Source organism: Bubalus kerabau, chromosome 8, assembly GCF_029407905.1.
Source record: "Bubalus kerabau isolate K-KA32 ecotype Philippines breed swamp buffalo chromosome 8, PCC_UOA_SB_1v2, whole genome shotgun sequence".
In the NCBI taxonomy this organism is placed as follows: domain Eukaryota; kingdom Metazoa; phylum Chordata; class Mammalia; order Artiodactyla; family Bovidae; genus Bubalus; species Bubalus kerabau.
This window is the reverse complement of record NC_073631.1, coordinates 66,938,010-66,956,209: the sequence shown is the minus strand read 5'-3', so window position 1 is coordinate 66,956,209 and position 18,200 is coordinate 66,938,010. Positions and strand designations below refer to the sequence as shown.

General features: G+C 38.7%; 1 protein-coding gene across 4 annotated transcripts in view; it reads left to right on the top strand.

Moving 5' to 3' along the window:
- Nucleotides 1-18,200, top strand: part of BBS9 (Bardet-Biedl syndrome 9) — a 481,177-nt gene that overhangs the window by 26,905 nt on the left and 436,072 nt on the right. For 3 of the 4 annotated variants that reach the window (XM_055590433.1, XM_055590432.1, XM_055590431.1), the window contains exons 3-5: nucleotides 1,988-2,138; nucleotides 5,096-5,160; nucleotides 14,219-14,332. In XM_055590433.1, the coding sequence (XP_055446408.1) occupies nucleotides 1,988-2,138; nucleotides 5,096-5,160; nucleotides 14,219-14,332 (330 nt within the window). Of the gene's footprint in view, nucleotides 1-1,987; nucleotides 2,139-3,327; nucleotides 4,633-5,095; nucleotides 5,161-14,218; nucleotides 14,333-18,200 lie in introns of those variants that run through there. The other variant, XM_055590434.1, reaches the window with a different exon arrangement.

The following is an 18,200-nucleotide window of genomic DNA, read 5'->3' as shown; positions in this document are numbered from 1 at the left end:
AACAACCCAAAATATTAGTTTCCTAGGATTGCCATAACAAAGTACCACAAATTGACTGGCATAAAACAACAAAAATTTATTCTGTCACAGTCTGGAGTCTAGAAGTCCAAAATCAAGGTGTCTGCAGGACCATGCTATCTCTGAAGCCTCTAGGATCCTTCTTTGCCTCTTTCAGTTTCTGATAATTCTTTGGCTTGTGAATTATCACTCCAATCCGTGCCTCTGTGGTCACATGATCATCTTCTTGCTTGTCCTTGTATCTTCATGTGACATTCTCCTCCCCATCCTTTCCTTGTTTTCTCTTCTTATAAGGATACTAATTGAGTCCTGCTGCTGCTGCTGCTAAGTCGCTTCAGTCGTGTCCAACTCTGTGCAACCCCATAGATGGCAGCCCATCAGGCTGTGCCATCCCTGGGATTCTCCAGGCAAGAACACTGGAGTGGGTTGCCATTTCCTTCTCCAATTGAGTCCTACCACATACTTAATCAAGGGTGACCTCATTGTAACTTGGGTTCATCTGTAAAGATCTTATTTCCAAATAAAATCAGTTACTAGGGGTTAGGACTTCAACATATCTTTTTGAGGGACATAGTTCAACCCATAATACCTATCTTATCATTCTCCCCTTTTGTACCTGAGACTAGATATTATAAATCAGAGTACTCTGTCTAGTGAGGCCTTGGAATAATTTTTAATGCAGTGTTTTGACAGCCAAAATCAGGTGTAGAGTTGACACTCTATGATGAAATCAGTTTACAACCTGATACTAGTCCTTTATTAAAAGGGCTTACTTTGTGCTGAATTATGGCTACTGATAACAAATCAAGGCTTAAGAAAAGTGTAGTACATTAGTATATTTGAATATTGGTGATGTAAAGCTATTTAGTTCACTTTAATTATATATTCTGTTGGCAGATTGGTCTTTGTATATGAAACAAAACTGGATTCTTTTAATTTTTAGACTTTTTTTATTGTCTTATTTCTTTTTAAAAAAATTTATTTATTTTAATTGGAGGTTAATTACTTTATAATATTGTAGTGGTTTTTGCCATACATTGACATGAATCAGCCATGGAAGTACATGTGTCCCCCATCCTGAACCCCACCCCACTCCCACCTCTCTCCCCATCCCATCCCTCAGGGTCATCCCAGTGCACCAGCCCTGAGCACCCTGCCTCATGCATCGAACCTGGACTGGCGATCTGTTTCACATATGATAATATACATGTTTCAATGCTATTCTCTCAGATCATCCCACACTCGCCTTCTCCCACAGAGTCCAATGGACTGTTCTATACATCTGTGTCTCTTTTGCTGTCTTGTATATAGGGTTATCATTACCATCTTTCTAAATTCCATATATATGTGCGTTAGTATACTGTATTGATGTTTTTCTCTCTGACTTACTTCACTCTGTATAATAGGCTCCAGTTTCATCCACCTCATTAGAACTGATTCAAATGTATTCTTTTTAATGGCTGAGTAATACTCCGTGTGTATATGTACCACAGCTTTCTTATCCATTCGTCTGCTGATGGACATCTAGGTTGCTTCCATGTCCTGGCTATTATAAACAGTGCTGCAATGAACATTGGGGTACATGTGTCTCTTTCAATTCTGGTTTCCTCAGTGTGTATGCCCAACAGTGGGATTGCTGGGTCATATGGCAGTTCTATTTCCAGTTTTTTAAGGAATCTCCACACTGTTCTCCATAGTGGCTGTACTAGTTTGCATTCCCATCAACAGTGTAAGAGTGTTCCCTTTTCTCCACACCCTCTCCAGAATTTATTGTTTGTTGATTTTTGGATAGCAGCCATTCTGACTGGTGTGAGATGGTACCTCATTATGGTTTTGATTTGCATTTCTCTGATAATGAGTGATGTTGAGCATAATTTTTAGATTCTTCTTTTAGACATTAGAAATTCTATTTTCAAAAATTTTTGTGACTAATGTTTTTTCCTATATCTTTAAAAACACCTTTTTACAGATAAAATAATTGTGGGCAGCTTTATGGGCTACCTAAGAATCTTTAATCCTCATCCTGTAAAAACAGGAGATGGAGCTCAAGCTGAGGATTTGCTTCTAGAAGTGCATCTACGAGATCCAGTATTGCAAGTGGAAGTAGGAAAGTTTGTTTCGTAAGTACAGTCCACTAATTCGAGTGTTTTGTCTTACTACTTGGAGTATGTCAGTCCCTTATGTATCATTTTTGTGCATTCTTAAAAAAAAAGACTATGAATTAAATATATTTCCTATATATTGTCATGTACTGAACATTGTTTAATATGGAAACCTGTACATTTAGGACAGGAAAATTGAGGAGTCTTTTTTTTTAAGTGTAACAGACCTAAGATGCCTGATGTGTCAGAAGCTTAAAGGAAAGGAGATAAGCCTTTGGAAAATAGTCAAATAAAGAAACAGAAAGTATGTACTTACTTAAAGCACCAATTTTCTAGGTTATATAAATTTGTTTAAAAAAATTAGACATCATAGTAGCTATGTGATTTGGTGCATAACTTTGAGTCTTTAAAATGTATTACTTATTTGGTGTCGAGAGATCCTTAGTTTTTTAAAAGAAGTCAGCTCAACCCACAAAGGAAGTCTTTGATTCAAAGTACTTTATTTTTAAACCTATTTTAGAAGACCATTAATTATTTTGCATTTTGTGTAATATGTCTGTTTTTTATTTACTGATGATATTGGTGATTTTATCTTATTTTCATACATGAATTTTCTTAAAATTAAACCTGTATTTCTTAATCATTTATAAAAGTATCTACTATGAAATTTTATGTAGACAGAGGTGGTCTTGTTTTCCCTTCTCTTTTTGAGCTCTCTTTGCCTTCTTAAGTCAGGGAGTGCCCTGAGCTCTGGACTTTGGCTCACTCCCAATTGGTCATCATAATTTATTGGCCCCAGGTTGTACTTGTTCAGGGTCCTGATTCCTACTAGAAAAACCTGAACAACTGCTCCTGAGCATTATTAACTTTTCTAGTAATATGTTTCATTCTAATGGGAAGCTGCTTCATGGATGCTCTAGGCTGGGACATGAGATGGAACCTTTATGCACTGTGACAGACTGAATCAGGAGTTTATTACTGACATGGCTGGTAAATATCTACTCCATCTAAAAGCAGATAATGATTAGGTGCCCATTGTGAACCTAGTACATATAAACATGATGGATTTATAAAGTAAGCAGACAAAGAAATTCTTGTCTCTAAAAAGCGTTTTTACCTTTTCATGTTTTAAAAAAGTGGAATCCTGTCAGAATCATTCTATATAGTAATATGGTTTTCATCTATGTGATCATTTTTTAGAAGGGAGGAGGGTAACATTGATGAGTGGATACTGTTCTACTATTTACTGACTAGTACTGTCTCATTAATCTGATCTATAAGATGTGACCTGCATTTAGAGATAAGGTAGCTAGTTAGAGCTCAGAGCCTTCGGTCACACAGCCAGGATTCCGACCCAAGTCTGTCTAACTCTGTTCTTTACTGTTTTTCCATGACATCATGTTCTTTTCCTGTGCATGAGGAAAAGTTGAGTGTTCAGGGTACATATAAAGATTTTTGAAGACAATCTTGATTATATGATAGTTGTGTATATTTACAGGTATTATCTAATATAGTTCTTATTTTATGAATGAGAAACTGACACTCTAAAAGATTAAATGATCACGGAAATACCAAAGTGCAGAGTCAAGACCCCAATCCAAGTCTTCAGACTTCAATTATAGTCCTTTTAGTTTAGAACAGAGTCTGTTTCAGAGGTCAGACATCGGAGGCCTGCTTGCAGATTAGTTTTACATTTAAAAGAATTGCCAATGTTTAAGAATGAGGAATTTTCACACAAAATCCCTGCCTTTGGCTTTTCCTTAAAAAAATGTGGAGATCTGGCCACAAGCCCAGAACTGAGTAGCTGCTTGCTATCTCCTTTAGACTGGCCCTAGTCTCCAGTTGATCACAGCCATTTACTCCCTTTACTCACTTACATCCTCTGACTTGACTCTTGAAGACTTTGAATTTAGGATTTCTAGACTGACTGTGCCATGTCCCTGGAAGCCACTTGATAGGGGCTGGGAAGTGTAGCGGTGACACTTGAGACCTGCAGGGGAAGAGCAGTTGGCCAGGGACGATGGTCAGGCTCTCTCGCCCTCTCCTTCTCTCTCAGGACCGCTGAGGTCATTTGTGGTGCTAAGCATGCGCATCGTGGTGTGGTCTATATAAGCACCACCTGAAAAGCTCCTACAGCTGTCAAGTTGAGTCCGGTCCCGTGGAGTTGAGTTTTGTAGTTACCATTACTGCTGTGTCAGAGATTAAAGCATGTCTGCCTTGCCCCAGTAAATAAAGAATATCTGTAGTTTCTACAGCTCCTTGCATCTTCTTCCAGCTTCCCTGCTGGCATCTTGCCTATCCTGAGTTCAGTGAACAATGAGATAACAGGAAGACAAGGCCAAACCAAAATATTTTCAATACCTTTAGTAAAATTTCAGACATGGATGTGATATATGCCATTTTCCAGTGATGATTAGCTTTCTCTGGTGTTTTATAGTTTACTTTCACATGATTTTTATTTCATTTAATTGAAAGCTCTTATTTTCCAAAAGGAGAAACAGGCTTAGAGAGTGTAAGTTTCTTGCCCAAGGTCATAGGTTAATTAGCCTGCAAGCCAGGACCAAAGCTTGGGTCACTCTCTCTCTCTCTCTCTTTTTTTTTGCAACCAGGGATCTAACCTGGGCCGTCCACAGTGCAAGTGTGGCGTCTTAACCACTGGACTGCCAGGGAAGTCCCATGGCTTTATTGTGGGAGAGCACTCATTAAGGGGCCTCTGATATGGCTCTTTCTGGGAGACTCCTTTGGCTTCAATCTGAAGGCAACTCCTTGAGGCAGAGTTCTTGGGCCTCTGGGATTGTCAAACTGGCTGTTTTGTTGTTAAATTTATTTTTCGGTTTTGAGTGTTATCCAGTGAATTATTTAGTTTACTTATGATAGGTTATGATTATAATCTCTTTTTAAAATCATTTTGTCATTTTTTTGGGGTTACATCTGAAGCTAGTATTTAAACTTTTAAAACTTGCACCATTTTTCAGAGGTACTGAGATGCTTCATTTGGCTGTGTTGCATTCGAGAAAACTGTGTGTCTACTCTGTCTCAGGTAAGAAACATTTTCTTTTTTTAATGTAGACTTTTTAGTAAAATATGGACTTCTTAATATTATGTAAGAATAGTTATATCGACTTGGTTAAAAGTTTTCTTATCTTGGTTAGCGTTTTCCTGTCGTTCACTTATTCTTTCTGTTGCAAAGACTATTACATTTTCTTGGTCTGCTATTTCCCTGCATACTTATATTTCTATCACTGTAGAGGGTTCCTTGAAATCTCCTTTATCTGAGGAATTGTGTCCAGGATTGCCTATGATTAAGAGAGGCCAATTCTGGGTACTTAGGACACTTGCGTCTTAAGAAATGTTCAATAGCAACAACAGAATTCATTAAATGCTGAGTCATGGTGGCTTAAAGTGCGTTTCTTTGGTGAACCTCAAGTATTTTTTCTTTACAGTTCCAATTTCTTGGTTTTTGGTTGTCTTCATTTAACCAGACTTCAAGGCATGTATTTGAGGCTTACTCAGGTTTCATTCCGTGATGTGGTCCTGTGGGTACAAGTATGAAAGTTAATTGTAGTCTGGTCAGCATTTTGGCCCTTATTAAAAATGTAACTTATGAACTTTGTTTCAGTTATTAGATAAGTTTTAGTTCAAGTTGAGGGAGTTATTTTTATGATGTCAACATTGGAGGATTTTTTCAATGGATATAGTAAAGCTAACTATCTGTGGACCTATTGCTTATTCAAAAGATACACTCCTTTGGAATTTGCTGTAAATATTAGCTTCTAGGTCTTGATTTCTCACACTCAGTCTCTTGATTTAGGCTTTCTTTGTGGAGTAGGCTTTTAATTGGAGTAATGATTCTTATTTATCACCAAGATAGATATTCTTTTTTGGTTTGAAGAGCTGTTAGATTTTGAAGGCAGGCTTGGTGTGTATTGTGTGGTAGGCATACTTGTTGAATGAATGAATGAACTTATATTTCTAGGTAGTGCTGAGGCAATTGGTAGTAGCTATTTATTACTCTCTATGTGTTACTTTCTTCTTCTTTTCCTTCTCTGTTGCCACTATCATTTTCTTTTCCATTCTTTTTTGTATCAAGAGACCCAGTAAAGTAATCTTACTGTCATTGTTAAACACTCTCATTGGTGGTAAAATATGTTGCTCCTCTTATGCTGTTAAAGTGCTGCACTCAATATACCAGCAAATTTGGAAAACTCAGCAGTGGCCACAGGACTGGAAAAGGTCTGTTTTCATTCCAATCCCAAAGAAAGGTAATGCCAAGGAATGCTCAAACTACTGCACAATTGCACTCATCTCACATGCTAGCAAAATAATGCTCAACATTCTCCAAGCCAGGCTTAAACAGTACTTGAACTGTGAACTTCCAGATGTTCAAGCTGGATTTAGAAAAGGCAGAGGAACCAGAGATCAAATTGCCAACATCCGTTGGATCATTGAAAAAGCAAGAGTTCCAGAAGAACATCTACTTCAGCTTTATTGACTACTCCGAAGCCTTTGATTGTGTGGATCACAACAAACTGTGGAAAATTCTAAGAGAGATGGGAATACCAGACCGCCGGACCTACCTCCTGAAAAATCTGTATGCAGGTGAAGAAGCAACAATTAGAAATGGACATGGAACAACAGATTGGTTCTAAATTGGGAAAGGAATACATCAAGGCTGTATATTGTCACCCTTATTTAACTTATATGCAGAGTACCTCATGAGAAATGCTGAGCTGGATGAAGCACAAGCTGGAATCAAGATTGCTGGGAGAAATATCAATAACCTCAGATATGCAGATGACACCACCCTTATGGCAGAAAGCAAAGAAGAACTAAAGAGCCTCTTGATCAAAGTGAAAGAGGAGAGTGAAAAAGCTGGCTTAAAGCTCAACATTCAAAAAACGAAGATCATGGCATCTGGTCACATCACTTTATGGCAAATAGATGGGGAAACAATGGAAACAGTGAGAGACTTTATTTTTCTGGGCTCCAAAATCACTGCAGATGGTGACTTCAGCCATGAAATTAAAAGACGCTTGCTCCTTGGAAGAAAAACTATGACCACCCTAGACAGCATATTAAAAAGCAGAGACATTACTTTGCCCACAAAGGTCCATCTAGTCAAGGCTACGGTTTTTCCAGTGGTCATATATGGATGTGAGAGTTGGACTATAAAGAAAGCTGCGCACCAAAGAATTGATGCTTTTGAACTGTGGTGTTGGAGAAGACTCTTGAGAGTCCCTTGGACTGCAAGGAGATCCAACCAGTCCAACCTAAAGGAGATCAGTCCTGAATATTCATTGGAAGGACTGATGCTAAAGCTGAAACTCCAGTACTTTGGCCACCTGATGCGAATAACTGACTCATTTGAAAAGACCCTGATGCTGGGAACGATTGAGGGCAGGAGGAGAAGGGAACGACAGAGGATGAAATGGTTGGATGGCATCACCAACTCTATGGACATGAGTTTGAGTAAGCTCCGGTAGTTGGTGATGGACAGGGAAGCCTGGCGTGCTGCAGTCCATGGGGTCACAAAGAGTTGGACGTGACTGAGGGACTGAACTGAACTAATGTTACTCTTTCTAGTGGTAGGACAAATATTTAGTGTTCCAGAATAAATGGAGAAGGTATGATATAGGCTGGGCTTTCCATGTGGCAGAGTGGTAAAGAATCTGCCAGCCAATGCAGGAGATGCAGGAGACTAGGGTTTGATTGGGAAGATCCTCTGGAAGAGGAAATGCCAACTGACTTCGGTATTCTTTCCTGGAGAATCCCATGGACAGAGGAGCCTGGCAGGCCACAGTCCAGGGGATGGCAAAGAGCTGGATATGACTGAGCATGCATGATAGAGGCTACTTTATTATAGGAATCTAGCTGTTCCTCTCCCATCATAAGCCTATTAACTTTGAGTGACATTTTATTAACAGGTATGGAGGAGGATAACTTGCCCACAGTCACTCTTGAATACTGCTTGGGGTACTGGTCCTTTCTAGAGGCTCTATGGGGGCTCTAAGAGGGCAGTAGAAGGACAGATCCTAAAAATTAGAAACAAGGTTAGATTCTTGGCCTTCCCTTGGCCCATTTGAATAATGGCTCAGAAAGCCAAAAGTCTCTAGACTTTATTGGGGTGTATGACATAGACTAAGGATGAAATGTGTGTTTATCAAAAAAGCCTAGTGAAAGAAACTGGTATGTTTGATCACAGCTTTTTAATAGGACATTGGTATCCATAAGGGCTTCCCTGATAGCTCAGTTGATAAAGAATCCACCTGCAATGCAGGAGATCCCAGTTCGATTCCTAGGTCGGGAAGATCCTCTAGAGAAGGGATAGGCAATCCACTACAGTATTCTTGGGCTTCCTTTGGGCTCAGCTGGTAAAGAATCCATCTGCAGTGTGGGAGACCTCAGTTCCATCCCTGGCTTGGGAAGAACCCCTGGAGAAGGAAAAGGCTACCCGCTCTAGTATTCTTGCTTTGAGAATTCCATGGACTGTATACAGTCCCTGGGGTTGAAAAGAGTCGGACATGACTGAACGAGTTTCACGTATTCATAAACATATTCCTTCAAATTTGTGTTGAAAATGAAAGTTACTTGTCATGGGAATGGAAATTTTATTGCTCTTTTTATTCTTTGTACTCATTTACAAGCCTTGTATTCTCTGGGGATGAGGAGTTGTCCAAACTACATTCCCTTACACATCACTTCATTTCCTTTCTCAGTCTCTCATTTCTTCAGCCTCCTGTGATACTCGTAGGCTGACAATTTGTATATTTTTTCTGGCTTGGCTTAAATTGAGAAGCAGGGAAGTTAATGTTTTTGTTCTCTTGAATATGTTTCTTGAGGTATCAGACTGAACTTTTACCTGGCTTTTACTATAACAGGGGAAGCATAGACACTTTCTAGTTGAAGTGAAATCACTGGTGTCAGCAGATGAACGTGTCAGCTGAACTTGACGTCCTTAACCCCAACTGCCCTCTCCCCAAATGTTTTTTGTTTTCCTTTGTGTGCTTTTTGTTGTTCAGTCGCCAAGTTGGTGAAGAATCTGCCTGCAACGCAGGAGACCCGGGTTCGATCCCTGGGTCTGGAAGATCCCCTCGAGAAGGGAATGGCAACCCACTCCAGTATTCCTGCCTGGAGAATTCCATGGACAGAGGAGCCTGGGGGGCTACACTCCATAGGATCACAAAGATTCAGACACTTTCACTTTTTCACTTTTTGTGTTCTATGTGCTCCTAGAAGATATTTGAGGCAAATTAGAGGAGAACTCCTGGATACAGCAAATGACTCTTAATAATCAGAGGCTACTGTGCTGACTTCTTTCTTTCTTTGGTCATTAAATGCTGGTTTAATATGGAGAAACAGCAGGGTCTTGCCGACCTGAACTTAGCCCATCTTATCATACTCTGGTAAAGGAAAAACATCACATGGCATCTGATTCTTTCCTGATGGTCCTCAGTTTCTGAGTAAATGGTTACAGATGTGTGAGCTTAAGCTATACTGATTATGTTCTTTTAAATATTCTCTTCTAAAAATTGTGTATTTCCTAAGCATTTGACATATTTCTAGAATTTTAACATTTGCCATGAGAGGGCAAAAATGTCTCTTTACTTTTGATAGGGTTACATAATCTAATTTGATTATTTAATACAATGAACCTTTTACTCTGTAATGGCTTTTATTAATATTTTATTTAACATTGTTAGAGTTCTCAGCAGTTATGTATATAAAATTGGGCCAAAACCTGTTTTCAAGGTGACCTTTGATTGTCCAGAGAGTTTTTTTTTAAATTAGCTCTTGTTTAAATAAGGCCAGGGGCAAAAATGTTCTAATATCCATTTACTTTCTAATCGATGAAACTTTATATGAACTTTAGTTATATGTAGACTATTATTATGGGTTTCCCTGGTGGCTCAGATGGTAAAGCGTCTGCCTGCAGTGTGGGAGACCCGGGCTGATATACATTTATTGTATTCAATCTGTATATCCAAGGACAAAACTTATGTAAGTAATTTTAATCTTATGTCACTGATGCTTCTCTAGAAAAAATGATCAGGATTTTTAGATTTTCAGATACTACCTTTCTTCCAAGTTAGTATTGAAGGAAGATAAATTGTTTTGTTCTTCCTAGTTGCACTATCATATTTTCAAGTGCAGTTACCTGAAATTTAAAAACTTAGCAAAGCATTTGGAGCTTTTCCAGTACATAAATCCTAGTGTGATTTCATGCAAGTTTGTTTAAATATTGACTTCTGCCCCTTGTGTTCACTGATGTTTCGGCTAGCAGGTATGCGTGATATATTCCTTTCTTGGAGGGGTCCCTCTCATTTTAGGTGCAGAATGAAATTTGGAATTTCTGTAAGGACGAACCAGAAGTTTCTTGGAATGTTTTTCTGGTTTCTTAGAGGCTAGAACTGTCCTTAGGTCAATGCTATGAGTTATGTTTTTAGAGTTTTTGGTTTTTGCCCTTGTGGCTGGTATGGTAGTGATTACCACCAGTTTCCGTGGACTTTACTGACTTTATTGCCATTTAGGTTCCAGAAAGCTTTCATCTCCTATCAGGTTTAGCTGGCAAATTTGTCTTTTTTCTTTTTTTTTTTTTAATTCTACTGATGTGTGTTCTGTTCTTAGCATTTTCAGGGGCATAGATCTGTGTAGAAAATGTTTTCCTCCAAGAAATCCTTGCCTGTTAGTTTTTTCTCTTTCAACCCTTCACCTTCCAAATGAGGAAGAACAGGCCAGGAAGAGAAAGGTAGGGGGTAGAAATTATGTGTGTGTGTGTGTGTATATATATGTATACACACACACACACATGAAAGTGAAAAAGTGAAATTCAGCGTTAGTCACTCAGTCCTGTCTGACACTTTGTGACCCCAAGGACTGTGGCCCACCAGGCTCCTCTGTCTATGGAATTCTCCGGGGAAGAATACGAGAGTGGGTTGCCATTTCCTTCTCCAGGAAATTTTCCTGGCCCGGGGATTGAACCCAGGTCTCTTACATTGCAGGTGCATTCTTTACCGTCTCAGCCCTTAGGGAAACCCTATGTATATATATATGTGTGTGTGTGTGTATGTATGTATAGTTGATTTATAATATTATGTTAATGTCTACTGTACAGCAAGGTGATTCATTTATATATATATATATACACACATTACTTTTTAATATTTTTGTCCATTATGGTTTATCAGAGGATATTGAATAGAGTTCCGTGTGCTATACAGTAGGATCTTGTTTATCCATTCTATATTTAATAGTTTGCATTTGATAACCCTAAACTCCCAGTCTGTCCCTCCTCAGGAAATTTTTTTTTTGAAGTTGTCATTGGCTTACTAGGTTCCCTGAAAGTTGTTAAATGGTGGACAGCCAGGTGCCAGGATATACAGTGCTGGCTCAGAAGACCTGATTTGAGTACTGTGTCCTTTATCAGCTATGTGCTTTGGGGGAAATTTATTAATTTTTTTGTTTAAACTTGAGGTGCCTCAGTTCTAAAATGGAAGTAGAAATACTCCTGTTCTTGCAACCTCAGTGAACATTGGTAAATCCTTCTGGACAAAAACAAAACAAAACAAAACACAAATGCTCACATATAAATCTGTATGCACATACATACAGACTGACATATATATTTAGATTGTTTTAGTTATCTAATGCTATTGAGTTTGGAACTATTTCATTTTCTTTGTGACATTTAAAATTTTTTCTTTAACTTTTGCATTTTTGACTGAATGACAAAGATGCTTCTTAATGGAATATGTTACATTTAGAATAATTTTTCTTTCCAATACAGTTTCTTTTTTTTTATTTTTTATTTTTTTTAAATTTTATTTTATTTTAAACTTTACATAATTGTATTAGTTCTGCCAAATATCAAAATGAATCCGCCACAGGTATACATGTGTTCCCCATCCTGAACCCTCCTCCCTCCTCCCTCCCCATTCCATCCCTCTGGGTCGTCCCAGTGCACCAGCCCCAAGCATCCAGTATCGTGCATCGAACCTGGACTGGCAACTCGTTTCATACATGATATTTTACATGTTTCAATGCCATTCTCCCAAATCTTCCCACCCTCTCCCTCTCTCACAGAGTCCATAAGACTGTTCTATACATCAGTGTCTCTTTTGCTGTCTCGTACACAGGGTTATTGTTACCATCTTTCTAAATTCCATATATATGCGTTAGTATACTGTTCAATACAGTTTCTAATCATAATGTTCTTGCCTGATCACTAGGATATAGCTCTAACTGTATATACTCTAGGAAGCCTGACAACTAGAGAGTAAAATGCAGATAAAGTATCTTTTCCCATTTGGAATGAACCAGGAAGTAATTATAGCATATATGATCTATTAAATGCAATTAAAGTTTTTTTTTTTAATTTTGAAGGATATTTTTCTTGTTTGTTGTTGTTCAGTCAGTAAGTTGCATCCAACTCTTTGCAGCCCCGTGGACTGCAGAATACTAGGCTCCTCTGTCCTCCACTGTCTCCAGGACTTTGCTCAAATTCATGTCCATTGAATCTGTGATGCTGTCTACCCATCTCATCCTCTGCCGCCCCTTTCTCCTTTTGCTTTCAACCTTTCCTAGCCTCGGTGTCTTTTCTAGTGAGTTGGCTCTTTGCATCAGGTGGCCAAAGTATTGGAGTGTCAGCTTCAATGTCAGTCTTTCCAATCAGTATTCGGGATTGATTTCCTAGAGAATCCCATGGATGGAGGATCCTGGTGGGCTGCAGTCCGTGGGGTTGCAGGGAGTCAAACACAACTGAAAGACTTCACTTTCACTTTTCACTTTCATGCATTGGAGAAGGAAATGGCAGCCCACTCCAGTGCTCTTGCCTGGAGAATCCCAGGGACGGGGGAGCCTGGTGGGCTGCCGTCTCTGGGGTCACACAGAGTTGGATACGACTGAAGTGACTTAGCAGCAGCAGCAGCAGCAGCAGGATAGACTGGTTTGATCTCCTTGCAGTCCAAGGGACTCTCAAGAGTCTTCTCCAGCGCCACAGTTTGCATAATCAATTCTTCCACGCTCAGTCTTCTTTATGGTCCAACTCTCACACCCATACGTGACTACTGGAAAAACCATAGCTTTGACTATAGTGACCTTTGTTGGCAAAGTGATGTCTTTGCTTTTTAATACGCTGTCTAGGTTTGTCATAGTTTTTCTTCCAAGGAGCAAGCATCTTTTAATTTCATAGTTGCAGTCTCTGTCCACAGTGATTTTGGAGCCCAAGAAAATGAAATGTCACTGCTTCCACTTTTTCTCCTCCTATGTGCCATGAAGTGATGGGACTGGATACCTTGATTTTAGTTTTTTGAGTGTTGTTTTAAGCCAACATTTTCACTCTCCTCTTTCACCCTCATCTAGAAGCTTTCAGTTCTTCTTCACTTTCTGCCTTTAGAGTGGTATCATCTGCATATCTGAGGTTGATATTTCTCCCAGCAGTCTTGATTCCAGCTTGTGATTCATCCAGCGTGGCTTTCCCATGATGTACTCTGTATATATGTCAAATAATCAGAATGACAATATACAGCCTTGTCGTACTCCTTTCCCAATTTTGAACCAGTCAGTTGTAGACTTCAAAGAAAACATTATCCTAGTTACTTGCTGAAGGATGTTTTAGATCTCTCTAGTAAATTAGAACATAATGTGTTAGGGGCTTGAATATTTTGAGAGTTGGCACAGAAAATTGAATTGCTTGATAGTGTGGGGAATTTTTTTCTTAGATACTTTGAGTCATGTCTTTTCTGTTTCATTGTTATAAGTGAAGGGAACTTAACCTAATTTATTTCAGAACTGAAACTGGAAGATTTTGTTGTTATTTAAATAGTTATACTATACTTAGACATAATGGAAATAGATAATAAAATGTCACCCAGGGTAGTATTTCATCTAATGGTGTAATCTAGCTGAGACTTAAATGGTTCTAAGTGTGCTGGCATTCTTTGTTATCAGTATGCTAAGTGTCCATGATACATAATGCTTTAGTGCTTTGTCATTTTCAATTTCGCTGAAATTGAATTACTTGGAATTGGTACAGGTGATGAGATATTAATATTTTTTAATATAAACAAATACAAAGCAGTTATTTTACTTTTTCTTTTTAGGAACCTTGGGTAATGTGGAACATGGGAACCAGTATCAGATCAAGTTGATGTATGAACATAATCTTCAGAGAACAGCCTGCAATATGACTTATGGATCATTTGGTGGTGTGAAAGGTAATTTGTATTTAATCATGAGCATGCTGTTGTAAGGACCAGAATATTTGGCTATATAAAAATGGAGGATTATGTGGTTTGAATCTCAGAGTTAAACATATTTTATTGAAGCCTTTGTATTAAAATACTTGGGCAAAGTAAAAAAAGAAAACTCTAAGCATTGGATATATATGATTTTCATATGGCCTGCACTTTTATGTGGTCTACAGAAATATTTCTGAAACTGCCTTTTCTTTAAATTTTGTCTTTTATACATGAGTTGACTGAAGTTGAGCTTTTCTGTGGTGAACTGTGTGCCTGCCTCTCAGTGGAAGAAGGGGTTGATTTCTTCACTGATGGATGTTCCTGCTCTATTTGGTAGAGGCAGGATGAAGCTGTAGACCCCTGTCCCCACCTCACCCACCTCCAGGGCCACTGTGCAGGTTGTGTAAATTGTTTTTAAACCAGGGCATAAGGGGCTAGTGGAGACTGGAATGCAGACCTGATCCTGCTCATCTGGCCATGTGCGCTGGCCTGGAATAAATATCCCTAGAGAAAGGGAGCCTTTCCTAAATTTCACAGAGATATTACCTTTATCAAGTCTGGGCTCAGTGATGCTGTGTTCCTTCCACCCTGGGAGTATCTTTTTCTAATTAACACAAGGGCTACCACCCTAGTTCCACCCTGGCTTCTTGAGTTACCAGGGCTTGATGCTTGCTTCTCTACACTGTGATTGTTGGCATGGGAGGATTGTTTACAATTAAATTTCTCTCACTTCACCATGACAGGGTGAGAGAGGAGCTGCTGGTGCTGAAGTAAGTATAGGAAGCCAGCTGGTGACACTTGCCTGTGTGATTTTGTGTTTGTGTGTGTAGGGGGCTCCTGCTGAACATGTAACTAGGGATTTTATAATATAGCTCTCTTTAGGCTCAAATTTTTATGAGTTTATTGTTTAACTATTGTGTTAATGGGCTTCCTTGGTGGCTCAGATGGTAAAAAATTTGCCTGCAATTCGGTGGACCTGGCTTCGATCTCTGGGTTGTGAAGATCCCCTGAAGAAGGAAACGGTTACCCACTCCAGTATTCTGGCCTGGAGAATTCCATGGACAGAGTAGCCTGGTGGGCTACAGTCCATAGGGTTGCAAAGAGTCAGACATACTGAGAGACTTTGACTTTCATTGTGTTAATAAAAAATAGGTTACCTATGTTAGATTTTTGTTTAGTGACATGACAAAATATCTTTATTTTGGAAGTATCCTTCATTCATGTGAACTCACTTTGTTTTATATACAAAGGTAAAGGCAAGAATATTTTGGGTAATGGGCTTCCCTGGTGGCTCAGATGGTAAAAGAATCTGCCTACAATGCAGGAGACCCCGGTTCAATCCCTGGGTTGGGAAGATCCCTGCAGAAGGGAATGGCAACCCACTGCAGTATTCTTGCCTGGGCAATCCCATGGATATAGGAGCCTGACATGCTGCAGTCTATGGGATCATAACGAGTCAGACACCACTAAGCTACTGACACTTTCACTTTCACACTTTCAATGTATAAATAAGCGTTTTGTGTAATTAAAGTGATATGAAACAAAACACATGGCTGTATTGCAGTATTGCTTAACTTTAGTAACAGGAATGTTTGAAGAATATGGGAGATGTCTAGAGTTAGGTGAAAAGAGGCCAGAAAAAGTGAAAATTTGATGAGAAGCTAACTTCTGTGAGGCATCCCCTTCCCAACTTCAGCTTTCCACTGTTCTTTAAAAAAAAATGTCTGACATGATCAGGGGACCAAGTCTCCCTTGTTTAATGAACTATTTTCAATGTTCTTTCTGCTACGAAACCCTGCAAAGAAAAATTACTAAATTCTGTACAGCTGCAGTCAAAAGATAGTATATGAGAAAAGAGTGCTTTGAGTAAATGAAAGTAAGTTTTTATTTTTTGGTAGCATGAAGACAATTATTTATTTAATTTTCAAAACTCTTAATTGAAGGATAATTGCTTTACAGTATGGTGTTGATTTCTACCAAACATCAGCATGAATCAGCCATAGGTTTACCCATAAGACAATTACTTATTTTTAAAAAGACAGTTCTTTGGATCACATGTCAATTGTTGTCCTGCATTGATTGCACTGTCCTGTTAGTTTTATTGCCAGACCAAGTTAACATAATTAAAGTAAAAAATTTTAAATAAATTCCTTGCTTCTGTGTGACATTTTTGCTAGATTCAGTGATGCACTTTCAAAGTAATTAGAGTTATTAGTTTTGAAAAGAATAGTTAAGTTTGTACTTATATATCTTCTCTTAGTTCTGAAATTCTGCCTTATATTTAAAAAGTCCCTTTTGAAAAAATAAGAGACAGTTATGACATTTCTTACTTTCCTATGGTTAAACAGAATATTTCCCCATTTGAAACAGAGATATCTTAGTAGCAGAAGCAATTATTCTGTTTCATGGGTTTGGAACACATAATATCTTTGAGATATCTTTGAAAAAGTAATGGAGTGGTAAATCAGTAAAAATGAGCCATTAGGGGTGAGTGGCAGGGGGATGGGGAGTTACTGCTAATGGCTACAAGGTTTCTTCTTTGGGGATGAGGAAAATGATCTCAAATTAAATCACAGTGACGGCTGCACAGCTCTATAAATACACTGAAAACTACTGAGCTGTATAATTTTAAGAGGTGGTAAGTAAATTGTATCTTAATTGTAAAACTGTTAAAAAAATTATCCGTGGGATAAAACTTGCTGCTAGAGAGGTGATAGCACACTCCGTGCATCTACTGATGTACAGAACTTGTGGCTTCAGAACTGTGAAAATGTTCCTGAATGCTGATAGGTGGTTTATGGGAATGTGTATTAGGAAATGATCCAAAATGTGAAAAAGTCTGATCAAGCTTCTATATAATTATTTCCTTCTTCTTTCTGTCCTCCCTCCCTTCTTTTTATTTATAAATGTATTTATTTATAATATAGAAAAATTAGAAGTGATCTAAATGAGTAGCGAAAAGCAAAGGAGAAAAGGAAAGATAAGCATCTGAATGCAGAGTTCCAAAGAATAGCAAAAAGAGATAAGAAAGCCTTCCTCAGCGATCAATGCAAAGAAATAGAGGAAAACAACAGAATGGGAAAGACGAGAGATCTCTTCAGGAAAATTAGAGATACCAAGGGAACATTTCATGCAAAGATGGGCTCGATAAAGGACAGAAATGGTATGAACCTAACAGAAGCAGGATATTAAGAAGAGGTGGCAAGAATACACAGAAGAACTGTACAAAAAAGATCTTCATGACCCAGATAATCATGGTGCCGTGATCATTCACCTAGAGCCAGACATCCTGGAATGTGAAGTCAAGTGGGCCTTAGAAAGCATCACTATGAACAAAGCTAATGGAGATGATGGAATTCCAGTTGAGCTATTTCAAATCCTAGAAGATGATGCTTTGAAAGTGGTGCACTCAATATGCCAGCAAATTTGGAAAACTCAGCAGTGGCCACAGGACTGGAAAAGGTCAGTTTTCATTCCAATCCCAAAGAAAGGCAATGCCAAAGAATGCTCAGACTACCACACAATTGCGCTCATCTCACATGCTAGTAAAGTAATGCTCAAAATTCTCCAAGCCAGGCTTCAGCAATACATGAACTGTGAACTTCCAGATATTCAAGCTGGTTTTAGAAAAGGCCGAGGAACCAGAGATCAAATTGCCGACATCTGCTGGATCATGGAAAAAGCAAGAGAGTTCCAGAAAAACATCTATTTCTGCTTTATTGACTATGCCAAAGCCTTTGACTGTGTGGATCACAACAAACTGTGGAAAATTCTGAAAGAGATGGGAATACCAGACCACCTGATCTGCCTCTTGAGAAACCTGTATGCAGGTCAGGAAGCAACA